The sequence below is a fragment of the Protopterus annectens genome, chromosome 8.part0 (assembly GCF_019279795.1).
Source record: "Protopterus annectens isolate FY-2018-M chromosome 8.part0, PAN1.0, whole genome shotgun sequence".
Lineage (NCBI taxonomy): Eukaryota > Metazoa > Chordata > Ceratodontiformes > Protopteridae > Protopterus > Protopterus annectens.
The window spans coordinates 1,782,190,409-1,782,218,296 of record NC_056741.1 but is presented as its reverse complement, the minus strand read 5'-3'; the positions used below and the strand labels follow the sequence as shown (position 1 = coordinate 1,782,218,296).

Sequence of the window (27,888 nt, the reverse complement as noted above, 5' to 3'; positions counted from 1 at the left end):
CCAGGCAGGTTAACTCTTCCTTCCGGTGGATGATTTAGTCCTATCTGGTATTCCTGATTCCATGTATCTATATAAATGCTCATTTAATGTCTTTGTGTAGTTTTGGATATTAGTTCCAGTTCCTACAGAGGGGGAGGGGGAGGGGCTGTGAAGCTGTTTACAGCCTCCTGAGGGATGGTATAATCAGCTTTGGAGAAGTTTTTATGCCTGATCCTAGCTAGAGGGGGGTTTGGGGGAGATGTTGACTTCTAAAGTGACTGCTTTATGGTCAGATCTTACTAGGGCGGATGATACTATAGAGATGCTGTAGTGGTTAAAGTCCAAGATTATCGCCTCTTGTAGGGGTTTCCTCACGTTAGAAATATCAGATGGTATAGCCACCAATTGTGTCAAGGCAATAAACCTCAGATAAACAAGAATTCATTGCTTAGAGCCAAAAACATGTCTGGAAAGAAGTCCAGCTAGTTGCAGGCAAAGCTTGCAAGTCGTACCACCTACCAGTTACAGTCGGTCATAAAAGCTATCACTAACGGCTTCTTAAATTCACCCTCAAGCAGTCCTGCAGTGCAGGGCAACTGTGCACCTCCGCTGTACCCTTTTGCCTCTTATGCCACTGTCTCTCACTTTAGAGCAATAACTGCAAACGAAACCAAAAACTAACTTGATAATAAATCCAGTGGTGCTGAATTTAGTAAACTCTGTCCCACCATCCTTAAACTAGCAGAGGACAAAAGTGCAAAACTTCTGACCAGTATCTTTAACCTGCCCTTAACATAGGATGTAGTACCACCCAATTTCAAACGCACAACCTTTTATTCATCCATGCAAGATTATAGACTTGTCTCAAATCGGATCCCTATTTCTAAAACCTTTGGAAGGCTCCTATACAAACTACTCTGTAAATGCGTTAATAGCTGTGGCATGTTCTGTGACCAGCAGAATGCATGCAGCAGTACCACAGTTCTTCTACAAACTAGCTGAACTTAACTTTGGTGAAAATACTGTTTTCCGGTTCACAAACTATCTAATAATTAGATTCTGTCAAGTACTTTCTAATACTTATTCTCTGACATTGGTATTGGAGTACCCTAAGATTCAGTAGTGGTCCCCCTTTTTCTTTCTGTTCATAAATGGTCCTTTGATTAGGAGCCAAGGGGAACCACCATAGAGTTGGAGAAGACTTTGGGGTTAGCTAACTAACCTGTGTTATGGATGCATCTGAAACTAATTCTGAACCTAGCAAGGGTTTGTATTTGGTACCCCACCCTTGAAGTATTTTTTCACAAATTCCATACAGGAAATCCCCTGGGTAACCTTTCTTGGAACATTTGGATTAAAATGTTAACCTTTTGACTTGGTTCAAGAAATTAGAACTCACTCTGGCTATCCTGACTTAAAAATGTTCCTCTTGGCGTATCATGGATGGCAACTGTTAAAATCTAAAAAACTATTAGAAAATGTAGGTTTTTCTAAAAATTCTTCGGCCACAACAGCCATTTTAGTTAAAAATAAAGAAAGAAATAATTCCCAGAATCCTTAAGTACGTGTTCTATTGGACCCAAAGAATTTTTTTAAATGTGGTCTATAAAAACACCAAGGGGGGTAAGTCATACAGTTATGAGTGGCTAATATTAAGTGATAGGGGGATCTAGAGTATTTTTATGGACCTTCGGTATTCCAAAAACCATTGGAATAACGGGATGTTTATAAGGAACTGATGTAATTCCTCACTTATTTCTTGTGATAAAGAATCTTCTAAAAAAAGTTTTTTGTGTGCCATAGTCTCATTCCTGGACACGGTTTCATATTTCTCCATATCATGAAAGAGGTTAAACATATGGCCAATATAATCCATATTTTCTACTATAACAATCCCTCCTCCTTTATCGGACTTCATAACTTTGAGCATAGTGTTACTCCTTAGTACATTCCTGCATCAGTTGAAGATGAATTTTTACAGCACATTGATACCAATTTTTTTTTTTTTTTTTTTTTTATTTACACATGAGCATTCTACTGAGACGTTATGATTTTTAAAGATATTACAAATGGCTTTTTTTATGCTCAAAAAATTTTTTAGAAAACCTACATTTTCTAATAGTGTATCGTGGATGGCAACTGTTAAAATCTAAATAACTAAGAGGTAGATTTTTTAAAAGGCAACTAGTCAGGATGGCCAGAATGGGTTCTAATTTCTTCAACCAAGTCTGAGGTTAACATTTTAATCCAAATATTCAAAGAAAAAGGTTACCCAGTAGATATCCTGTACAGAATTAGAGAAGAAATACTTCAAAGGTGGGGTACCAAATATAAACCCTTATTTGGTTCAGAATTAGTTTCAAATGCATCCAAAATACAGGTCAGTTTAGCTAACCCCAACATCTTTTCCAACTCTGTGGTGGTCCCGTTGGTTCCTATTTGAAGGAAATTAAAAAATATTATGACTAAAAATTAGACTGTGTTTAGGGGAGAGACTGAAATTTTCATGATTTTGGATGAAGCCCCTAATCATCATCATCTTCTTTCGGCTGTTCCCGTTAGGGGTCGCCCCAGCGAATCACCTGTTTGTTCCCGTAAGGGGTTGCCCCAGCGGATCACCTGTTTCCATTTCTTCCTGTCCTCTGCATCTTGCTCTGTCACACCAACCACCTGCATGTCCTCTCTCACCACATCCATAAACCTTATCTTAGGCCTTCCTCTCTTCCTGTTACCCGGTAGCTTCATCCTTGGCATCTTTTTCCCAATATACTCGGCATCCCTCCTCAGCACATGTCCAAACCAACATAATCTTGCCTCTCTGCCTTTGTCTCCAAAACTTCCAATTTGGGCTGACCCTCTAATATACTTATTCCTAATCCTGTCCACCATCGTCGCACCCTGTGCAAATCTTAACATCTTTAACTCTGTCACATCAGCTCAAACTCCTTCCTTTTTGACAATGCCACTGTCTCCAACACATATAACATAGCTGGTCTCACTACCCTCTTATAGACCTTCCTGATGAAACCCCTAATGTTTTGTTTAAAACGGGTAGGAATCTGAAGTATTTATTGGAACATCCAAGAATTAACTTGGCAAATAGGAGAAAGGGGGTACCAGGCAAAGTGGGGCATGAAACCAATGTAGATTTATTTTAGAACAGCAGAAAATATCTGTAGGGTCCCCACCAATTGAGATAGATTTAAGCGAGGGCAGTTATGCAGTTAGAGGGCTAGTGTATTTAACTGTCTGCATAGGTTGAAATGGGTTTTATATTGGAAAAGTTGAAAGGCAGTTCCGTAAGGGAATATATGAACCTATCCACAAGCTTGCCAGGGGCAATATCAGTAATGCATTGTTTAAACATACACTTACCTGTCCTTCTTTCACAAAGTTTTTATTTGGTATACTGGAAATGGTTCCTAAGAGCTTCATGGGGAAGTTCTTGGGAAATTTAAGATAGAAAAAAAAAGAGAGCTTATTTGTCAGCCCAGATTAAATACAGCATTTACACCAGGTTTAAATGACCACATTTCAATAACGCCTATTTTGAAAATGAAGGCAGCTGATTTATAACACTGCTGTAGAATTTTAATTTTATTTTGAAGTATTTTATGTGGTTCATAGTATGACCTTTTGAGAGGCTTTAATGGCTTTTTATTATAAAGTTTATGGTCCCACATTTCGTAGGTTTATTTAGTGGTTGAATACTTTTTAATATGATTTTTTTTAAACGGTGATCGATTTGTTTTATTACAATGAATTTTAACATTGATAAAGTTTTTGCTATGAGTTCTTGTGTATGTTTAGGTAATATTTGAAAGGTTCTAATTTTTCTTTCCTTTTTGTTCTGGTCTCTATTTAAAATTTAAAATGTTGAACATCATATGATTGGTTTAAATAAATTTATAAATTAACCCTGAATTGGATTGAATTCATGGTTCTGATGAATTCCCAGATTACCCGGGACGAAAGCACTTAACATTGTTTTGAAGCTGTTATAACTTGTGGACCTTTTTTTTTTTTAGTACTGGTTGTGCTTTTTCTGGAGTACCTGGTATACACTACGTGAGCCTTTTTTGTTCATTTCAAGAGGTCACTTTGCCATGTAGATCAGCACAGACTGCCACCTCACGTCATCATAGTAGTGGCCATATTCAACTACCTAACACAACTGTGGTACAGGGATCATTAGACACCAGAGGTTGCTGTACAGTCAAGTGCCATTACAGCACCAACTGTGGTTTGAGAATAATAGGGGAGGTGGGATGGGACATCCTAGCCACCAGGCATACTAGACTGGTACCATAATGGTGCTTCAGCTGTTACAGGAGGTGGTGGTGGAAACCACTGGAGGGCATACAAGTCAGAGATGGGTACAGGGACTGTGGTGTGTGTTTGTGCATCTGAGACTTACTGTTTGGGAAATGCCATTGCCTACATGAGCAGCAGTTTACTACCATGGTAGTAACTGCGATTCGGAGACATGCAAATTGGATGATAAGCTTTTTCCTCAGCAAAGCTTGCATGTCTGTGAACTGTAAAATATCATTTCATGAGAGATGGGGCATTTGCTTGCTGTAAGCCCTTTAGTGAATTCCTGCGGTAGTGCCCTCCCTTTAATGGTGAGCTTTATTAATAGTCTCTGTAGCTCCTCATTGTTTTCAGCCATCATAGTAGTATCATCTGCATAGCCAAAGAACTGGAATCTTAAGCCAGGCAGAATAGCTTAAACTTAGGGGGCCCCTTTCTCCCAGGAAGGTCCCAATCACACCATGACAGCAAACACCTTGGACATGGCTTGAAGAGCCTTCGCTCAATCTCCAAGATGCTTTCAAAGGGGAAAACAAAATTCAGTGGAAAGAAGATGTTGGTCTTCTTTCAAGGGTAGAAAGCTTTCAACCATGTTTGGAAAGAGGTAACTGTTTATATACTGACAGACGACCGTACAGTGGTGTGGCATATCGACAAAGAGGGGCAAGAATATCCTACAGCCTCTGCAGGTTAACTGTGCCTACCTGGGATCTGGCCCTTCAGCACAAAATGACCTCAGGACATGTCAACATACAAGTCTCCTAGTATTGGGGCCAGTGCTACTATACGGCCTTTACGCAAAGGAGTTGGTACTCGAGCCATTTTGGAGGTAGCCACATGGTCATAATTTCCCACCTTCTCAAAGCATTTCAGGCTAGCCATTCACTCCAGAGTTAGGGCAGGTTTTGCTATAGAAATTTTGCAACATTTGCTGCAGATCAATTTTTAGACCACCATACTACTTTTCTAGAGTAATGGGAATCATCTCAGTAGTAAGGACTACTTACTGCAACAATGATCTAAACAAAGAACATGTTGGGTAGGAGGTTGCCAAAACAGTTGATATTTGGAACAGTCACTGTTGCAGTACTAGCTGATTGTGACCATTCCCTCTGTCCTGCATTTAAAGAGTATCTTGGGCTGGAGTGAGGTACCTGCTGTTTGCATTGTTCCTTCACCTGTACTGGTAAAGCCTTGTATTTCCTTAGGTCTGCACGGTGGCTGGGAGGTGTCTCCTTCATCCTCTTCTTGTATAATTTTGTTTTCCTTCAAGAAGATATGATACCCTTGTACCGTCATACGTGATGACAGTTATGGTACCCCTTGGCTCTGTTTACATCCTTGGGCAAGAAAGCTCTGAGGTGGCATAGGCAGGGGTGTGCTTTATACTACATGCAGACATACTGAGAGTTTGCAGAAGGCTTTACAAAGTGGGTTGGTATTCTGAGCTATAGAAGGTGGATAAGGAATCTGAAACACCTAATGTGAAATCCCACCAGTTAGTGCTACTGCATCAGAGGTCTACTTGAACATTTACTGTTTTGATAAGTTACTTACACAGTTGTACTTTTTCTTGGAGCTTCTAAGTGGGAATCTCACCTGAACTTTGTGTCTTGTTTTCTGGTGTGTGTGTGTGTACTTGCTTTGTTTACCTCTCCTTGTATATTTTCTCATCAGTCCATATGTCCCCAAAAGCGTTGCCAGCTGTCAGCCTCCCACAATTTTTTTTATCTTCTCCTTGGCGAATATTGAGGTAGATCATTTGTTCAGAATTTCACCCTACATCTACAGCTTCTTGTATCCCTTGCCTTTCATAACGAGATCACTAAACTTGTGTTTTCATCCTCTTTACCTTGTTGTGTGTAACAACGCCTTGTTCCAACATTTTATTTTTAATTTTCTATCCGGTTTAATTTATATTATTGCACTGTTCTCCTCTTCCTTTGCCGTCCTGTCCGCTTTTTGTAATCATTCTCCAGGTTTTCTGTGTGGGGAGACACACGTTTTTATTTTTCACATTTCATTCACATACCTCTCCTCCTCCATGCTTTGTAAGAACTTTCCTTGCCTCTTGCTTTTCTGCTTGAACAATATTTGTCTTCTTTTGGACTTTCCTTCTCTGTCTAACCCGTTGGATGTGCTTTTCTTGGGTGTACCCTTTATTTTTTTTTTCTTCAAGTGTACTCCATCTCATGAACAGTGTCTGGAATTTTTGTAGTTTGTGTCTGTAAACCTGTACTTCATCAATATTTCATATGCTCAGCAGTTTGTTACAAACAAAAAAAAAAAAAAAGTTTTTGGACATCACTATTTCTGTAGTGCATTGATCTTTTCTGATATATCCAGCAGTATGATTAACAGCAAATGTTTCTGTGTTAATAATGTAAAATAACTTGATAGATCTAGTTTAGTTAATAAAAAATGCTTGGGCTCACTCAGTGTGTTTTAGAATTTGAAAATGCAGTGTATTGTTCATTCTGAGTGTGCTGAAAAGTGTTAGGGAGTTGGGTGTACTAAAAAGTGCACATTACTTTTTTTTTCTTCCAGCCAAGAAACGGCAACTAATCAGTGCACAGAGAGCTGTTTTTACATCTGCATTTATCAGAAGAGCAGCAGACAATTCAAAGCATTCTGCAGAGTCTTCCTCGCAGCAGAGTAATGAGCCCGAGTCAGAATCCTTGCAGTCTCATAGCAGGTACCCAGTACATGATGTACCAGACGTATACTTCTGATCAAGCTTGTATTTGTATATTTTACTGAACAATCATTTGGGAGTGTTTACTAAGCAGCTTGCTAAACCTATTGTGTCTCCAGGTGTTAAATGTTAAGTTGTTGGGGTGTTTTCTCCTCCACCTCCACCATTTTTAGGTGAAAAGAGAATGGGTCAACAATGAACTGAAAATACAAACTGCTTTCTTATTTAGCATTGGAGATGCATTAGATTTTTAGAGTTGAATATGTTTGTGAACTGAGTCCACAGTGCCATGGCAGCTCGGGAATAAGATGGACCTGTGTCTTGAGTCCATTTTATATGTGTGTCATAAGATGGCAAGAGGATACTAATTGAGAAACTGGTTGATTTACAATTTCACAGGTGTGGAGTACACCTATTCTAAATACAAATGCTTGTTAGAGGCGTATCTACATGTACATATGTGTGCAACAGTCCTGAAATCATCAGTAGTAAACATTTGGTGTGATTGGAGAGGATATGTCATTTACATTTATATATTTCCAGTTTGATGACCGGGGATGTCCACCGGGCTCATGGAGCCCATTTTCAGTGGAGGCCCATTTACAGTTACATTTCATGTTCGAGAGCAGGTGTAAATTCTTAAATACATGGTACAAATTTGATGTTTACAATATGTACGTGTGTGGTAGCCTATAGATCATAGCTAGAGAGGCTAGTAATCATAGCTGGAGAGGGGTTTAGAGGTGGAGAAATTTGGAAAAACTTTAACCAAGTGTCTAATCATTTATTTGGATTTTGTGTAGTATTTTTTTCCCTTACATTTTTATGTAACCAAGTGATGTTCTTCATTCCACATTGCTGCAGTCCTAACCATTGGGTAGTCCGCTGTCCAGTCGGCCCGAATACCAAAGTATATGGCTGACGTCGGTCAAGGCGCATTAGACTGACGTCAGTACGTCAGGGTACTAATGCGCATGACCGACGCCATATCTTCAGTCTTTTTTGCCGCATGGTCTGATGCAGAAGCAGTTCTTGCGAGTGCAGGTTGGCGTTCTGAAATATTTCCGAAGTCGGAGTTTCAGACCGAATCAAAGTTGGCTAAGTACCCCGTTGGGGAGCATTTTGGTTTTTCTTGCCTCAGTATTTAACCGGATGTCAGAAAAAGTGAATAACTGTATTTCTTGTGGAAACAGATACCTCATAGGGATTACCATACTCTGTGTATACCTTGTTTAGGGCCTGAGCACGACGTTGTTGGTTGCCGCTCTTGTGCTAGATTTAATAAACGCACTATTAAGAGAAGGTTAGACTGTGCCAGGTTAGTGTTTGGGAAGCGTTGTAATTACAAAATGCCGTCGGATGCTCCGGCGCCGCTTCTAGCTAGAAGCGCAAAGACAAAACAGCGAAGCCTAGGGTGGATGAACCGGCAGTCCCGGACGTCGGTTCTTTAGAAGGCTCTGTGGAGCCAGAGGTTTTGCCAGGAGTTTCTTTGGAGTCTCAGGCAGACACTTTATTGTTACAGGATGTGCCCTCTCAGGAGGTAGGCCAGGCTGAGGGGGCCTCTCAGGTTACTGTTCTTCCCTCTGTTCCCAAGTTAGTTAGAGCTTCTCCTACTGTTGCCAAAACTTCTTTCAGAGGTAGGCCAAGTTCAGCTACAGTGGGGGTTTCTCCTAGCACTTCAGGTTCTGTGCCTAAGAAACATATGCTTAAAATGGCAGAAGATTTAATTACTATGATTAGAGGCTCTATGCCCCCTCCTGATAAGAGGCCTAGGGTGGAACCTGAGTTTGAGAGTTTGGAACAGTATTCAGAGGCTTGAGTCTTCTGCGGAAGAATTACAGGACTTTCCTCCTTATTCTGATTCTGATGTGGATGATTCCCTACAGCTTCTCCTCCTGAGGATTTCTCATTTTCAGAGACTCTGCATTCCATGAGGGAACACTTTAAATGGGAAGGCCAAGATTACTCTGATTCCAGGAAAAGGCTTAGGGAATCCTTATTTTTACCACAACATAGGCCCTTAGCTATACCTCCTGTGTTGAATGTGGTGGAAGATGTTTTGCAGAGGCTTCCCTGAACCCTGACTCTTTGCCTCCTGCTCCTGTTAAACCTGATAGGTACTATAGGGTGCCCAAGCTCATAAGTATTTGTTTAAGAGTCCTAGGGCGGACCCAGACACTGTTTCTCAGGGGCCTAAAGGTGTTAAGGCCTCTGTGGTTAAAAATCCTGTTCCCACTGATAAAGAGGCACGGGCTTTGGATAGGTGGGGAAAGAAAGTGTATACTTCTTCCACTCTAGCCATGAGGCGTTGAATTGTCAGTTTCACATGCTAAAATATCAAAATTATCTCCTTTCACAATTGAAATCTAAGGTGGATGCTTTGGCGGAAGGTATAGAGTGTAAAGAGTTGCTGGATTTACTTCATGTGTCTGAACAAGTGGGTAAGCATTCTTTGCAATGTGGTTTTGATGCTGTGCAGGCCTCCTCGAGGGTGGCTGCCACTAGTTCTGTTCTTCGCAGGCATGCCTGGTTGAGGGATCAGAATTTAGCTGAGCATGTTAAGACAAGGATTTTGGATGCTCCTTTACAGTCTGATTTGTTGTTTGGTTCGCCTGTGGAAGCAGTCCTGAAGAAAATGGAGGACAAAGCTAAGTCTATGCAAACTGTTAAAGATTTTTTGCAGGTGCAGCCACCGGAGTTTAGTAGAAATTGGCCTACTAAGGGATGGACATATCCTGCTTATGATTCCCAGTCTAGGGGTAGGTCTAGACGTGGTAGGGGCAGAGCTCAAGGTTCTTTTAGGCCTAGATCAGGCAGTTCACCTGCTCAGACTTCTGGTGAGGGCAGGGGTCAGTCCTTTCGTAAACAGACCCAATGACCTGCTTTTTCAGCTGCCAGTAGATTCTCGTCTGGCAGCTCCTTTGGGAGGAAGACTGTCTCTTTTCAAAGAAAATTGGGATTTAATTACTCAAGACAGATGGGTGTTGGATATCATTCACCACGGTTACAGGTTTTATTTCCATACATTGCCCCTTTCAAAGGCATGCCAGACGTTCCTCCTACACAAAGGAAAGAGGCTCACAAGCAAATTTCTCTGCTACTCCAAATAGGGGCCATTCAGCCAGTCCCTGTATCGGAAAGGGCCTAGGATTTTATTCTCGCCTGTTCCTAGTACCAAAGAAGGGGAACACGTGGAGACCAATTTTGGATTTATCTATCCTCAACACTTATCTGGACATTCCCAAGTTCAAGATGTTGACGTTACAACAGCTTTTACCTCTGCTGGGCAAAGACCACTGGATGGTAACTTTAGATCTCAAGGAAGCTTACCTTCATGTGCCTATAAGACTAAGTTGCAGGAAGTATCTGCGTTTCGAGCTGGAAATTCTCATTATCAGTTCTCTGCATTGCCCTTTGGCTTATCTACTGCCCAGAGTATTCACAAAGGTTCTGGCTCCAGTGATAGCTTACTTCAGACTAAAAGGAATTCAAATCTATCCTTACTTGGACGACTGCCTGATTCTGGCTCAAGAAAAGGAAGACCTTCTACAGCATCTGGAATATGTTATAGCAGTGCTAAGATGCCTAGGGTATTCTGTGAACGAAATAAAGTCCAGTCTAGTACCCTCTCAAGACATGTGCTTTCTGGGTGTGAGACTGAATACAGCAGCACAGATGGCCTTTTTAACCCCGGACAAACAGAGTCTATCCCTTTACTTTCATCAACTATCTCATCAGTCCGTGCTGACTGCAAGGACAGTCCTTCAAGCATTAGGGTTCATGGCATCTTGTATTCTGGTGCTTCCCAATGCCAAACTGCATATGAGGAAGCTGCAATGGTATCTCAAAATGTATGGACACAGCACTGCCAGGATTTGGACACTGTCATTCAAATAATACCTTGCATTCAAAAGGAATTTTGTGGTGGGCTCAGGAATGTCACCTAAACAAGGGACTCTCTGTGACCCGGCCAGAGGCGAGTCAGATTCTAACGACAGATGCCTCAGACATTGCTTGGGGAGCTCATCTAAATGGAAAGTGGATACAAGACAAGTGGCCTGCCAGACTACAGCATCTACATATCAACATGAAAGAGATGTTAGCAGTCCAGTTTGCATTAATGGCTTTCAAGGAGTTACTTCTTCCAGGGCAGGTGTTGATTCTAACAGACAACACAACTGTCATGTGGTACATCAACAAACAAGGGGAACACATTCTTACCCATTGTGCAGGCAAGCAATGATTTTATGGGAGACTGCGCTCAGCTTGCAACTAACTCTTCAGGCAAGGTTTCTGCGGAGCACAGAACTCTTTAGCAGATGTGTTAAGCAGACAAATCATGGATCCCCACGAGTGGAAACTGGATCTTCATGTATTTCAAAGGTTGACAGTGTCCTGGGAACTCCAGACATAGATCTGTTCGCTTCTCCACTAAACCACCAGCTGCCAAAGTTTTGCACAAAGAGGTTACATCACACAGCTTGGAAAGTGGATGCTCTTTCTTTCAGTTGGAAAAATCTTCATGTGTATGCGTTTCCACCTCTGCCTCTTCTTCCAAAGGTGCTTCTAAAGGTCAGACAAGACAAGCCAAGGATGATTTTAATAGCTCCAGATTGGCCACCTCAGCACTGGTACCCATTACTGAGGAGTCTAGTAAAGAAGCCTCCATGGCCTTTACCCTTGATTCCACACCTTTTGTCTCAGAGAGAAGGCCACCTGCTCAATGTCAAGCTTCGTTCTCTTCATCTAACAGCATGGCATATTCTGCTTTGAGAGACAGCCGGTCTCAACTTCCTCAACAAGTTTTAAATGTGATTATGGAAGCTAGAAGACCTAGTACACGGAAAGTGTATGCAGAAAAATGGAAGAGATTTTTATTTTGGAGTGCAGCAAGGAATTTGGAGATTTCTGAGCCTAATTTGAGTGTGGCTCTTCAATATCTTACTGAGTTATTGGACAAAGGTTTGTCCTTCTCTTCCATTAAGATTCATGCTGCAGCAATTTCAGCTCCCTATGATTGTGACCCACCATTGTTTTCATCCTTTGTTCAAGCAGTTTCTCAGAGGGGCAAAGAATATAAGACCCCCAATAGAGCTCCTACTCCTGCTTGGGATCTCAATTTTGTGTTGGAAAAACTTACTCTACAACCTTTTGAGCCTCGCGGGTACTGCTGATTTAAAATATTTGTCATGGAAGACTGCTTTTTTGTTGGCTATTACTTCTGCAAGAAGGGTTTCTGAGTTGCAGGCCCTTATGGCAGTAGAGCCCTTTCTGATTTTCCATAAGGATAGGGTATCATTACGTACTAATCCTTCCTTTATGCCCAAGGTGGTTTCTAGTGTGGCTTTAAACCAAACTATTCATTTGCCTACTTTCTATGCAGATCCCCAAAATAAAGGGGAAAAGATTTTGCACACTTTAGATGTACATAGGCAGTTGCGTTATTATTTAAGCAGGACTAAGGATTTCAGGCAGTCTCAGCAGTTGTTTGTTTCTTTTGCTTTGAGTTCTCAGGGCAAGCCTGTGTCTAAGCAAACTATTTCTAAGTGGATTGGGTTTTGCATTTCTTTTTGTTATTCCCATCATGGCAAGGAGATTCCAGCTGGGATTAGGCCTCATTCCACTAGGGCTACTGCCACTTCAACAGCATTTTTAAGGGGTGGCAACTAAGGATATTTTAGAGGCAGCTACTTGGAGTTCAGTGCATACTTTCTCTAAGCATTACCACCTTCCTCTCTACTCTAAATCTAGGGCTGGTTTTGCCACAGCCATTTTGCAAGGCATGTTGGCAGCTCCTGCTTCTTTATGATTTGCCAGCCTCCCTTACCTCTGCTTTGGGATTCTACCCAATGGTTAGGACTGCAGCAATGTGGAATGAAGAACATAGTACAGTTTTGTACCTACCATAAATGTAGATGTTCGAGGATCCACATTGCTGCAGTCCAATCCTCCCGCCTTCCCCTCTGTGTTTAGGGGTGGTGGTGTGAGTTGCTGTATATTATTGTACATCTGTATATATATATATATATATATATATATATATATATATATATATATATATATATATATATATATATATTGTATATATATATATATATATATATATATATATATATATATATATATATATATATATATATATATATATATATGTATATATAAGTTTGGTGCAGGGCTTTTGGTGTTTTGGTTTGGGCCTTGTCTTTTTAGGGTCTTCTGACATCTGGGGCAAGAAAAGACTGAAGATATGGCGTCGGTCATGCGCATTAGTACCCTGACGTACTGGCGTCAGTCTAATGCTTTGACCGACGTCAGCCATATATACTTTGGTATTCGGGCCGACTGGACAGCGGACTACCCAATGGTTAGGACTGCAGCAATGTGGATCCTCGAACATCTACATTTATGGTAGGTACAAAACTGTACTTTTTATACACTGCTTCAACTATCAATACATTAGGTGACATTTTGTTTAAATGGAAAAATGAATTTAGTTGGTCTCTTCGTATCCCAACTCTCTGATAGAAATTGTAGTGTAATGCTACTAAACTAGTCAGTGGACTGGAAAATCAAGGTCTTGATTGTAATTGAAAAAGCTTTCTAAGGTCTTGGGTAAATGCAGTAGTCACATAGTTTAGATTTGGCTCATCCAGCATCTTTTTAGGAGGAAACTGCAGTACCCTAAGATAAAGATCTACAAAGTCATCGGGGAAACAATGCAGACTGCACATAGGCTTGTAATTGGAGGAAAGCACTGGCTAGTGGTGGGAGGTTGGTGTAATAATTAAGGTGTTTACCTTACAGACACGAGGTACAGGGTTCGATTCTGAAATCGGGTAATTCGCTAGGCTTAAAATGGCTCATAAAGGCAGTTAGCCTAGTACTGACCTATGAACCCACAGAAGTGTGTAACACCTTTATTTAGGGTCTATATTAGAACATCGACGTTTCAAAATTTCGAATGTTCTAATATCGACCCCTATTCAGGGAAAGCTGAAAACATCAAACCTACAGCACAGCAAATTTTTTTTCTTGGGAAAAAATTTGCTGTTTCAAAACATATACACACAACACAAGCACACCAAACAAACAGCAGTCCACACACATACACCTAACCCTACACTAAACTATACACACACCACTAACTATCCACTTACCTTAACCCTAACCCTAAGGTCATCACTATCGCACACTTACCTCACCCGCGCCCTAATCCTAATTCACCTAACCCTCACGTCCACACAATCGCATACATCCCTAACCCAAACTCGCCTAACCCTCACGTCCACACAATCGCACACATACCTAACCCGCACTCAATCGCACACTTACCTGAGCCCGACTCGTAACTTTCCACCACAGCACTGAAAATACCGAAGCAACAGAAACAGACAACCAAATTATTTCCCTAGGAAAAAATTTGGTTTTCTTTTGCTTCGATATTTTCAGCTTTCGCTGAATAGGGGTCGATATTAGAACATCGAAGTTTTGAAACTTCGATGTTCTACTAGTCTAAGTCTACATCTCAAGATGCAGGCACTCGAAGCACTTCTCAGTATGGAGAACATCGATGTCTGTGCAGTAACTGAAACCTGGTTCAAGGCTCCTGAGAGCACTCCAGCACTACCAGGCTATACCTCATATCATGCTTTTCGGCCTCAAGTTCCAGGCCGAACCACAAAGGGAGGGGGAGTGTCCATTTTCATAAAGGACACCTACACCTCTCGATTGGTGGCTACCCAAGAAGCCTCCGAAACCATACAAGTTTTACTCACCATAGGCAAAACTGCCATACAACTGGTCGCATGTTATAGAACACCCTCCCAATCCCAGGAATCCCATCAAGCATTCCTGAAGACACTGGAGGATATGAATGTCACACCAAACACCATCATACTGGGTGACTTCAACTACCCCAACATAGACTGGGCCCACTATTCTAGCCCCAACACCCTAGCCCTAAGATTCTTAGAATTCATTAACTCGAATGCTATGGAGCAACTGCTCACTTCTCCTACGAGGGGAGAAAATATACTTGACCTGGTTATCACAAACATGGGGCCCAAATGCTCCGCACCAGATGTAAACCCCTCACTAGTAAGATCTGACCATAAATTGATCACGTTGGATGTACATATCCCACCCCCACCCCCAGAACAAAAGACTAAGTGAAAAACTTTTCAAAAGCTGACTTTATGCTCCTTAAGTCAGAAATGGTATCCTTTAAGCCTACTGGGTTAATGGAAACCACTTCCCAAAATGCTGAATCCTACACAAAAGCCTTCTACGGACATCTCCAAGAATGCATGGATCAAACAATCCCAACTAAAACCAAAACCCTCTCCACCAAGGGAAGACGCCCGGTTTGGTGGACCCCGGCTATAAACAAACTGTACAACAAAAGAAGGAAGCTACTGCAGGACAAAGCCAAATCCCACAAGGAAAAGGCTTCCCTGATCAGCACAAGTAAAAAACTACGTTCTCTCATAAAAACATCTAAAGCCAACTTTGAGAGAAAGATTGCCAAGGATACCAAGGACAATCACAAGGCCTTCTTCAATTATGTCAGAACCTTGGGAGGAAATTCTCAGATATGCTCTGAGTTGGTACACAACGACAAAAAATTCACTGACCCTACCGACATTGCCAATATTCTGGCAGATAGGTTCAGTGCAGATTTCTCCCCTCCCTCACCCCCGAAAGGTGAAATAATTATCCCTGCTGAATGTAACCTACCTGTCATCTCAGACGTACAGGTAAAATCAGCACTCAACAAAGCAAAAAACACAGCATCTATGGGACCCGATGGTATCCCCGGTTGCGTGTTACGTGAACTTCAAGATGAACTAAACCCGCACCTAAAACGCTATTCAATCTTAGCCTCACTACAGGATATGTACTGAACACTGGCACAGCAACAGTGGTCCCACTCCACAAAGGGGGAAATTCCACTGACCCTGGTAACTACCGACCCATAAGTCTGACCAGCCTGGTCTGCAAGGCTATGGAAAGAATAATCATGGAACTCATAAATGGCGACATTGGGGATCTGCAGACCCTTGATCCCACCCAGTTTGGTTTTATAAAAGGCAGATCCTGCCTCTTAAACCTGGTTGACTTCTTCGAGTCAGTCACTAGTGCCATCGATGAGGGCAAGGCTGTCCACACTGCCTACTTGGACTTGGCTAAAGCCTTTGATACAATACCACACTCTGGCATCATAGACAAGCTCAGCAGCCTAAATGTAAATCCATATGTCACAAGATGGGTAGCAAACTGGCTAAAAAAACAGAACCCATAAGGTCAAAATTGCTGGAGCCATGTCAGACTCAAAACCAGTCACGAGTGGTGTCCCACAGGGCTCAGTCCTGGGGACTGCTCTTATTCGGCATTTACTTCTCAGATGTGAAAGCAAATATGGGAGGATTATGGCTGACAAAGTTTGCAGATGACTGCAAACTGGGTGCCATAGTCGGACACACACATCCTACTGAAAGGTCTCACTGAAACGGACAACTGGTGCCGGAATCATGGCCTCAAACTTAATGCCAAAAATGTATAGTCATCCCCTTTGGGAAAAACAAAGTACCCACAAATTATCACATAGACAATAACCCACTGAGTACGGAAGAAGTAATCAGAGACCTGGGGACTCAAGTTGATAGTGACCTCTCTTGATAGTGACCTCTCCTTTGACAACCATGTTGCCAAAGTGGTTAGAAAGACTTTCTACCTTGCCCATCTCATCATGAAGGGATTCTCATCCAGATCAAAGGAGGTCATTGCACCTCTATATTCCTCCCTTATCAGGCCCATGATTGAATATAATGCTCCATTTGGGATGTACCGCACCCGGCACATAACAACTGGAAAGACCCCAGAAGTACCTCACCAAGAGGATCACGGGACTCAAACATATGCCTTATCCAGGTAGATTAAAGAAACTCCAGCTCTATTCAGTAGCATACCGCCTGCTCAGAGGTGATTTGTGCCTAACATACAAGGCCATGTCAAACCAAGAACTGATGGACATGCTCCATCTCAAAAAATCCAAATCCACCAGAACCACGCGAGCTAAGGATTTCAACCTCTGCACAAATATAAATAAGACATGCTGGAGGGATAGATTCATAACACAGAGGTTACCCATACTCTGGAACAAAATCCCAGTTCATGTGAGACAGAGCCCTTCATTGGCACTGTTCAAGAAAAATCTCGATGCATGGATGGGAGATCGTAAGTTTACCCCGGGAGTCACCTCAGTGTCACTACTAGACAGAGGTATAGTATACTAAATGGGGTCCCACATGTGTCACTACTAGAGAGGCGCAGCTATATAATACGGGGTGGTGAAAGCCACATCACTATTGGTTAGGATTGTAAATGCCCCAGGGCAGATAGCCTAGTACACTACTATGAAACTATAGACCCTTTATTTATCGTTTAAAAACCTAGGCAAACGTATATCTAAATTTAAAAGATGATAAACCATATAAATGTGCTCCCAGTTACAAACATTATAAGTCTATTCTTTTGTACAACTATCATCCATCTAACATTACATAAATGACTCAATTCCTGCATTCCCTTAAACCTCACTTATACTCCTGAATATTATTATACATGTATTGTTCCCATTTTTTCCTATATAATTTGCTCCTACTCTTTTCTAAAAGATCCAACTTCACTTCTTTTATGTCTGATACAGTATTCAGTATTTCGGATACATTTTGCTTAGACAGTTCATGTGTTCCAGCTCAAAAATCCATTTGCTCACTCAATATCTCTGACAAGAGTACTCTATAGGGAATTTTTAAAGTCTGCCAACTCCTTACACTCCTAAAACCTATGATGTTATGTACTCCAATCTCGCCTACATTCTTACCCGTGGGTACGGAGCCGAAGGTCTGCTCCGACTCTGCCAACTTTTTTAGCTCTAATTTTTTCTATTGGCTTGGCTAAGATGGTATCCCATGCTGCACTGCTCTATCCCCAGATCTTGTTTGCCGCTCGTGTAGCTCGGACGTGGTCTCGCTCTTGGCTGTGGCTAAGTACCCTTTTTCTTCATTGTCAGAGAATTTGTTGCAAACAAAAAGCTATTTTAATAGATATTGTGTGTTCTTGTCTTGTGGAAAAGTTGTGTTTTTGATAGTTTTTTTTTTTTTTGTGGTATCCCACTACCCGTTTCCAACGGGCTATGCCCGTTTTCAGTTAGAGGACCTAGTCTGTCCCCTTGCTTTCCTTGTGTCATAAAACTTTACCGGGACTAAAAACCATTTAAATTAGAGGTATTCGTCCTTTCCCCCTTGTGTTTGTGTCTCAGGATAGTTTAACTTGGAGATCTTGTGGTATTTGTTTTGTTGTTTTTTTTCCCGCTTTGTGACTGTTTTGACCATTGGTCCTTTTATTCAGTGATTAATTGTCTTTGGTGCTTTATTATTGTTGGTTAACTATGTACAAAGATACTAAGGAGCACAAGCCCTCGGGCTTCAAGAAATGCTCTAGGTGCAGTTATAAATGTCCATTACCAATGGACACTCTGTGTGTATTGTCTGGGAGCGATTCATCTCCAGGATTCGTGCAGCTTCTGTCATGCCTTTACTCCGCGAGTTCTTCAGGAAAGGAAGAATAAATTGATTTTGAAGGGACTTCTGAAACCCTTCTTCGAGGAGGGTCTGGAGAGTGCTTCCAGCTCTAAGGCAAAATCCTCTAAATCAAAAAAGAGATCTCCGGCTCAATCGGTCTCCTCGGAGCCACCGGAGAAAATAGCAAAGTCTGCTTCGACATCCTCGGCTCCATTGTCCTCGGGGCCGCAGGAAGTGTCAGTTGTTATGTAACCTGCTTCGGCTCCATTCTTCTTGGAACCTGTTCGGAGCCGATCGCCTAGCATTAGGCCAGTATCCCCTCCTCGCAGGTCCCCTTCGGAGAGGAGGTCTCAATCTCCTTCTCTGTCCTCTAAATCCTCCAGGACCTTATCAGATGTGGACGTTTATAGAGGGGTGCAGAGACCCCTTCAGTCACCGGTTCTGGCAAAATTGTTCTCTGCTGCGACCCAGTCTGCTCCGGAGCCCGTCCCTCAACCTGCTTCGATACTTCCTTCTCAGAGCACACCTCAGCTTTCAGAGCCGGAGTGCTCTGCTCTGTGTGATGTCCCTAGGTCAGTTCCGACAGCCCCTCCTGGCTTATCTGTGATGACGTCAGCTCCAACCCCGCCGGCGCTATCCATGGGGTTCAGGACTCAGATTCTTCGGTCGGACCCGAGGGAGAGGCTTCGGGACACCTTTTGGTTCCCAGTCTCTGGGTGCTTCGGCGCGGGGAAGTTTGACTCCTGTTGTGGCTTTGGAGGCTGGTCATTCTTCGGACTCAGGGGGACCAGCCTTCGAGGCCATGCGGAGCGTGCTGGCCAGGTCATCAGAGGCATCATGCGGGTCGGTCATTCTGTCCCCTACTACACCGGTGCAGGTCACTGATGGCCATCTATCTCTAGACAGCAGAGCCCCAAGGCCTCAGGGTACCCCCATGAGCGGTCCCCACATTTCTGAGGGCCCCTCAGAGTTCTTGCCTGAGGAGCCACCCAGAAAGAAGACATGCAAGAGGAAGCACATAGATTCCCAGGATGAGTCTCTCATATCAGACACCGACCTCGAGGAATCTGAGGGGTCCCCCAAGTCATCCTCTGAGGATGTTTCTTTCTCTGACATCCTAGAGATTTTGAAACTGAGGTGACTGGCCATCAAAAGCCCCGAGGAAGAGGAGTCTGACTTCCTGAAGGCCTTTGGTGCTTAGCCCTCCGCCTCCTGGGTATCTCCACCCTTCGAGCTTCTGGATTTGGTTTGTCGAAGTGCATGGGAAACCCCTGACTCTGTGGAACCAGTCCCCAGGAGACCCAATAAATTTTTGTCTGCTCCTTCTGATAAGGAATTTCTGTCCAAGGGAGTCCCTGTGGATGCCATGGTGGTGGCAGCTGCCACTCAGGAGGAATTAGCTGAGACTTCTTCCACCGTCCATCCCCCTAACAAGGAGTCTAGGACAATGGACCGGTACGGTACCTTCAGCGACCTTTGCTTTACGGTCACTGAATTACTTATCACACTTTACACAGCTCCAGAGAGATCACCTCAAGGAGTTTGGAGATGCTCTCACTGGTAACGTTTCTGAGGCGGCCCAGACGGTCAACGCTCAAGATGTCTCAATTCCATTGCAAATTGCAAACTCCTCCATGAGGCTAATCTCATATGCAGCCGAAGGAGCGAGTAGGACAGCAAGTTCAGGAGTTGCTCTTAGGAGGCAGGCCTGGATGTGCCTTTGTCATTTTGCGGAGGCCTTCAAGTCTTCATTCACCGACGCCCCTTTTGATGGTTCCTCTTTGTTCGGAACCAAGGTGAAAGACACTCTTCACCAGGTGCGAGCAGGAGGGAAAAACTGTCTGCCGTAGGAAAAAACTGTCTGCCGTAGGAGTCAGTTTTTCCCTTCCCTCTAGGCCTTATCCCAAGGCCCAGAGGGGTGGCAAAATGTGATTATAAATCAGAGGATTTTTCCTGGTGCACAAGGTGAGCTGCACTCCAGAGACAGGGGAGGGGGTGGTTATTCAGGGAGATGCCGCTTAGGGGCAGAGGGGGCCCCCGCAACTCGGGAGACTGCAATTCCTTTCGTGGTTCTCCCTACCACCGCTCCTGATGAGAGGCCCCGACTGCGTTTCCAGAGCCAGTCGGGGGTCGAATCTTGTTATACCTGGAGGCCTGGCAAGACATCACCCAGGACCAGTGGGTTCTACGAATAATTTCTGGAGGATATGTCATTCCCTTCTCATCAAATCCCCCTCCAATCGAGAAATTCCCAGATGTTCCACCCAGTCAAAGGGATTACGCAGCTTCAGAAGTTTCAAAGCTGATAGAAAAAGGAGCCATCCAACATGTCCCCTCAGACCAGATCGGATTAGGGACTTACTCCAGATTCTTTTTGGTGCCGAAAAGGACAGGGGACCTGAGACCCATATTGGAAATCTGCCAATTGAATACCCACATGCAAAAGTCCCAAGTTCCGAATGGTCATATTGCAGTCTATTTTCCCATTGTTGGGATAAGAAGTGTGGATGTGCTCCATCGACCTCAAGGATGCTTACTACCACATAAAGATGGACAGGGCATCCAGAAGTCACCTACACTTCCGGCTGGGAGCCAGTCATTTTTAGTTTTGAGCCCTGCCCTTTGGTCTCACCACAGCCCCCAGGGTGTTTGCCAAATGCATAGCAGTGGTGACTGCTCACTTGAGACGTCAGGGATTCCAAGTGTTTCCGTATCTGGACAACTGGCTCCTTACTGCCACCACCAGGCATCTACTACTTCAGACCAGGGACGCTACTATCAACCTATGTCAACAGTTGGGCATCACATTGAACTGGGAAAAATCTGCCTTGTTGCCCTCACAGCGTGTCACTTTTATAGGCGCCGAACTAGACACAGTCTTCATGCGGGCATTTCTACCACAGGTAAGAATCAGAGTCCTACAACAAGAAGTTCATGCCTTTCTCCCTCTGAGAAGAGTGAAGACAAGATGGGTCCTCCAACTGTTGGGGACAATGGCTGCTACGATTATGTTAGTCCCTCTGGCAAGGTTACATATGAGGCTCCTTCAGTGGCTTCTCTTTGCCCAGTGGTCTCTTCAACATCTTCCACTTTCTCACCCTATTCTACTCACAGACAGGTGCAAACAGGATCTCAGTTGGTGGCTTCGCACCAACAACCTGAATGCAGGAAAGCCCTTCGTTCCTGTGCCCCCAATTGCCACGGTGACCACGGATGCCTCCCAGATGGGGTGGGGGGGCATTATCTAAGGACAGTCCAAGGCACATGACAAGAGCACGAGATGCATCTGCATATCAATGTCCTGGAGATGAGAGCTGTGCTACTAGCACTGCAAGCACTTCAGATTTTTCTTCCTCTCGGGATTATTGCAATCCACTCAGACAATATGTCAGTGGTGTGTTATCTGAACAAGCAGGGAGGAACAAAGTCTTATCCCCTTTGCAGAGCGGCCATGCGAGTGTGGCAGTGGGAAGTGTCTTCCCAACGTTTTCTGGTGGCAACGCACATTCTGGGGAAGTCCAATGTGATCTCAGACAGGCTAAGCAGAGCTATTCTGATGCCTTACGAGTGGTCCCTGAACTGTCAAGTTGTGGAACAGATCTTCTGCAGGTGGGGTCAGCCTTGCTGCGACCTTTTTGCCAGCCCCCTCAATACCAAATGCAGCAACTACTTCACGTTGATTCCCCCCCCCCCCTCAGGGGGAGTCACCCAGAGACCCTCTAGTCCATGATTGGCCCTCCGGTGTACTATATGCCTTCCCTCCAGTCCCCTTGCTGTCGAAGGTTATTCAGAAAGCACAATCCTTGGAAAGCAGAATGATTCTGATTGCCTCACACTGGCCTCGTCAAATTTGGTTCCCCTTTCTCCATCCCTGTCTCATGGACGCTCCTTGGATTCTGGACCCACAACCAGACTTACTGACACATGTCAGGGCAGCTCCATCCCTCTCTTCGGACCCTCTGGTTGACAGCCTGGCTACTCCACTTAAGTCATTAGTTAGGCTTCATCATTTTTCACCGGAGGTAGTTCATATTTTATCTTCCTCACATAAGCCCTCGACCAGGAAGATTTATTACAGTAAATGGAATAGGTTTTTCATTCTGGGCACATACCAAAAAAAATTACCCTTGCACAGCTCCAATTTTGTCTGTATTGGAGTTCTTGTCTATGCCGTTTAACCAGGGTTCAGCGGCCGCAACCATTAAAGTCCAATTGGCGGCGATTTCTACCTTTCATGTCGCAGACGAACCTAGCCTGATGGCACATAGACTCTGTAAGGCTTTCCTGAAGGGCACTTTGTTACTTCGTCCTCCGGTATCGGAACCTGTCATGCTTTGGGACTTGAACTTTGTTTTACAGGGTCTTACTTCACCCCCCCCTTTTGAACCTGCAGCCACTTGCGATTTAAAATTCTTAACTTGGAAGACGTGTCTTTTTAGTAGCCATCACGTCAGCCAGGCGCATTTCGGAGCTTCAAGTTTTATCAATCAAGCCCCCTTATTTGATTTTTCGTAAGGACAGGGTTTCTCTCAGACCGAACCACTCCTTTCTTCCCAAAGTGACGTCCATCAGTAACCTTAACCAATCTCTTGAATTGTCAGTGTTTTTTCTCCAGTTCTCAAACAAGGCAGAATTAAAATTTCATCAATTGGACGTACACCGACAATTGCGTTTATATTTGCACAGAATGAAAGACCTCAGAAAATCTGATCAGTTGTTTCCTTTTCGGAAAATAGAATTGGGTCTCCTGTCCCCAAAGTCACATTGTCCAGGTGGATCTCCAGTTGTATTTCTTTCATTTATTCCTCGGGGGGGGTAAAGATTTACCGTTCCGGGTGAAGGCTCACTCTACTCAGTCTGTATCTACATCTACCGCCTTTTAGGCCAGATTGTCTATGGATGATATTTGTGCTGCGGCTACTTGGGCATCTCCTCACAACTTTGTTACTCATTACAAGTTGGATGTGGTATCTAGGGGCAGGTCTTCCTTTGGTTCCACAGTGCTCAGGAGTATTTTCCACTGAGCCTCCCAGGATTTAGGTGCTAGGGACACTGTCCCACGGGTAAGAATGTAGGCGAGATTGGACTACATAACATCAAGAAGTTATGGCGAGTCCATAACGTTCGATGTATGTAGTCCATCTCTCCTACACATTCTTACTTTACCCCCCTCCTTCCCCCGTCCTAGGTCTGGTTTCAGAGCTCCCTTCATTATTGGTTTGTTCTTCCTTTCCTTAGGTGGTGGTATGCATGGAGAATGAGTGCTGGGGCTCGCAGCAAACTAGATCTGGGGATAGAGAGCAGTGCAACATGGGATACCATCTTAGCCCAGCCAACAGAAAAACTTCGAGCTAAAGAAGTTGGCCGAGTCGGAGCCGACATTCGGCTCCGAACCCACGGGTAAGAATGTGAGGCGAGATGGACTACATACATCGAACATTATGGTGAGTACATAACGTCTTGTTTTCAGTTACCTGTGTCTTTCCCATCACAGCTTCTACATTTGGCATCTACCAAAGGAAAAAATCTTTGGAGTCTGCTTTGGGTATAAAATATCTATCAAACACTTCCAAGCAAATTTTATCTTCATTAATGTTTTATCCCAAAATAACTTGAAACTGTCTCAAAATGTTCCACAACACTAGGATGTCTTTTTTTTTTTTTTTTTTCAGATCGGGTACAAAATAATATAGTCTGCAGATAAAACCATCTTTCCTTGATTATTATACCAGTTATGTCCTTGAATTTTCTGAGTCCTTCATTTTCTTTGCTAATGTCTTTTAAGTGTAAACATAAAGCAAGTAACAAAGGGAAAAGAGAACACCCCTGCCTGGTTATTCTGTACAGATACAACTTGTCAGAGATGAACCCCATACTTGTTGAACACTTTCTGTACATCAGGACCCGCCAGCAACAGTGGTATTTTTTTCATTCTGCTTTCCTCTGGGTCATTATTTGTTGCATTAATGTTGTCAAAATGCTTACCTCCCTTCCACAAAAACACATTGATCCATATCTATCAATTTTGGCAAAGCCTTTGCCATTCTTTGACTGTTGGACATAAACACTTTATAGTTATGGTTTAAAATTAAAATGGTCTATACCAGGGGTCTGCAACCTGCTGCTCTGGAGCCATATGTGGCAGTTCCACTCTTCTGCAGTGACTCCCTGTAGCTTTGAAAAATAATTGTCAACTACCACACACACACACACACACACACACACACACACACACGCACTGAGAGCGATCAAGCAGTCCCAACAAAGGAGCAAAAATAGGGATGGATTTTAAATATTGCTGTTATATATATATATATATATATATATATATATATATATATATATATATATATATATATAAAATCTATAATGTATGTGCGTGTGTATATATGTATGTATATATATATATATATGAAACTATTGTTAGGGGCAAGTAGGTTTTTGTGGCTCCCGATGAATTTTATTTGGTGGGAGAGGGGTCAAAATGGCTCTTCTGATAGTGAAGGTTGCAGACCCTGGGTCTATATAAAGCTAGGTGCGATGGGTCTTTACCATCTTTAGGTATTAACAGCCACCACAGCTCTCTTTAGAGATTGGTCCCCCCCTCTTTTTTAATGCTTTTAAAGCAACAAAGCCTTCCTGATCTTTATCACTTTCTTCCTTTCCCTCCTAGCTTCCAAACTTCTCTGTTGCTGGTGATGTTACCATTTTTATCTCTGTTAATTGTTGAGCCTCGTTTACATCTAACTGTGACATACTTAAGTTTTCCATAGATCATTTGCGCTGTTTCTTGGTTTTCATGTTTCTCTGTTTTATACAAATTTTCCTAAAATTTCTGAAATATTTGTAATACCTGTACAGGATCTCTGGTTATTTTTCTTGTTACAGGCTCCCTACATTTGGCAACAACCCTTTCTACTTTGTTACCAAAGTCATTGTGCTAAAAGTTTTTGTGCTTTGGAATCTTTGGAATTGTCAAATACAGTTGCTTAACAGCCCAACCCTTTTTTTTTTTTTTTTTTTGTGGATGTAGAGCTGGGCATCACTGTTCTTGCATAGTAGAATTTCCTTTGTTTTAACAACTAGAGTATGCCTCTGTCCCATATGGTGGTGGTGGTGGGGGGGCAGGAAGGCTATATGAAGAGGAGTTGCTGCTGTAGAAGGGCCTTCTATTTAATTTATTTATTTATTTCACATTTGTTAACCGGGTTAGTTTAACTTGGTAAGAAATTACCCATTTTCAGTGGAGACCCGAGGGGAAAAGCCCCAAACAAAACATACAAATACATACAAATAGAGACAAGTTAACAATATAAAGAGCAAAACAAACTTATGGATACAATGGATAAGAAATAAATGTAATCCAAGGAATAGTACATGACTATATACACGGTCAGAAGAAGGAAAGTGCAAAAGAAGATAGGAGTAGAGGAGGAATGAAAGAATGAGAGGTACCCTGTAGAAATCAGCTGCATCTTAAATTCTAGTATGGAAATTTAGAGAAATAATTTTAACATTGTTATTGTCAGGGTGTAGTATTCCATCTTTTTAAATAGCTGTTAATTAGAATAAATTATTTATTTGTAGCAGAGGTGTTGAGGTTCATGTTACGTTTATTTTGGTCAGAACCCTATTGGAACAGCTGTCTTACTGAGATTGTCTGTACTGTAATATTCGTAACATGTTAAGTAAATAAAAGCACTTAAGCAGGCTGAATTTTGTTTTACCATGTATCTTGATTTTTTTTTTAATTAAACAAGTGACTAGATAAAACAATACAAATGATGACACCTTAAATTGTAACTGTTCACATGCTTGTTTGCCAAATTTATTAATGTTGGAAGTGAAAGATCCAGCTATCAGGAAGGCCTTAATTTTAGCCCTATGGTATTTGAAGGAAGTTTTTAAAAATGATTCCTCTCACTTTGCAAGAAAGTGGAAGTAATGATTTGTACATGTCTCTGTCTTGGAGTTAGCATTACATTGTCTCAGTGTTTAAGAGACAGATGGCAGAACTCCAACCATCTGGAGTGGTAAAATTACCAAAATCTGAGATGAGATGTTTCAGAATTGCTCACCTCTGAAGTGGATGATATGTTTTCTAGACTGAGAGAAAATTCAACAGTACTTAAGTGATTAATGATGAACTGCCCCCCCCCCCATGCTCCACAGCCAATTACTTTGTATCCCTCTGGGGGGAGGGGGTGGAGTTTATCGGTGACTAGGCATGTTGGCCGTGGTGGTGAGATGACCAGTCAGGCGTCACACATGTTCACTTGGCCATGCCACCAGACCTAGGTTCTGTTTGTAGTCGAGAGAATTGGAACACGATTGTGTCCTTTAGACTGGAAACTTAGCATTAATGTTAAGTGAAGGGTACTTTTGGCTGGTTCGGGGTGGGGTTATCAACTAATGCATCTTATCTCCTTATTGCTTCCATGTTCTATATTAAGAAATGGGGTTTTCATTTGTAGTTGGCATAGTCCCCCCCACGAGACACTTGAGAGGTTTTTATTGCTGGGAAGCTGCTTATCAGCAGGTTGAATTGTCAGCGACATCCAGTATACATATTTGGGTGCAGTTCATTCTTTTGAATGTTCACTTAGTTGACGGAGTTTACTGCTGCTTTTATTAATCTAAAGCAGAGTTTATTGTATGCAGCAGTTAACCAAAAGGAGAAAGAATTGTGCACATGTGTGTTCATTATTTAGTGATACTGTCAATGAAAGATGTGTAGGGTTGAAGTTGGGGAAAGGACAGAGTAAGGAGTAGATCACATTAGTAAGGTAGTACTGGAGAGCCATAGACTCCTTTGGAAGAGGCATGATTGTCTTGAGTGTCCGTGATCTGAAGTTGTGATCCCTTTTAGTTATCTTGGTCATCCTAGTGTAGTCCAGGCCATCATTAAGAGCCCTATTCTGTGTTTCATGTGAAGCAGTCCATACTGAAGGTTGATCCCTGTTTTCTCTTAAAGTGTTAGTTTCTGTAAAAGTGGAAGCACTGAGGTGAACAGCATGGTTAAAGACTGGTGCTATCTTTCTGAGGGTAAGAGATCTTTGCATAAAAGGCTTTTGGTTTTCCATTTTGTTCCAGGTTGAGGAAAGAGGAAAACTGATGAGGGGTGATCAGTGAGCAGCCTTAAAGTGCATTAGTGGGACCCCACCCCTCATTACCATCAGCTGTATACCAGAGCCCCTTCTTGGTGCTTTGCTCTTGACATCCTTGGCAATTTCCTTTGTTTTTTTTTTTTTTTTTTCTCTTTTTCTTTCCTCCCTGCCATCAGCTGTGCAGCACAGTTTCTCCAAATTCTTCTAC

The 27,888-nt window shown here is 42.7% G+C and overlaps 1 protein-coding gene across 1 annotated transcript in view; it reads left to right on the top strand.

The window, feature by feature from the left end:
- The window catches only part of COQ9 (coenzyme Q9), a 399,687-nt gene that overhangs the window by 7,243 nt on the left and 364,556 nt on the right, over positions 1 to 27,888 (top strand). Inside the window, exon 2 of the mRNA XM_044081281.1 lies at positions 6,841 to 6,988. Within this exon, the coding sequence (XP_043937216.1) occupies positions 6,841 to 6,988 (148 nt within the window). The remainder of the gene's footprint in view (positions 1 to 6,840; positions 6,989 to 27,888) is intronic.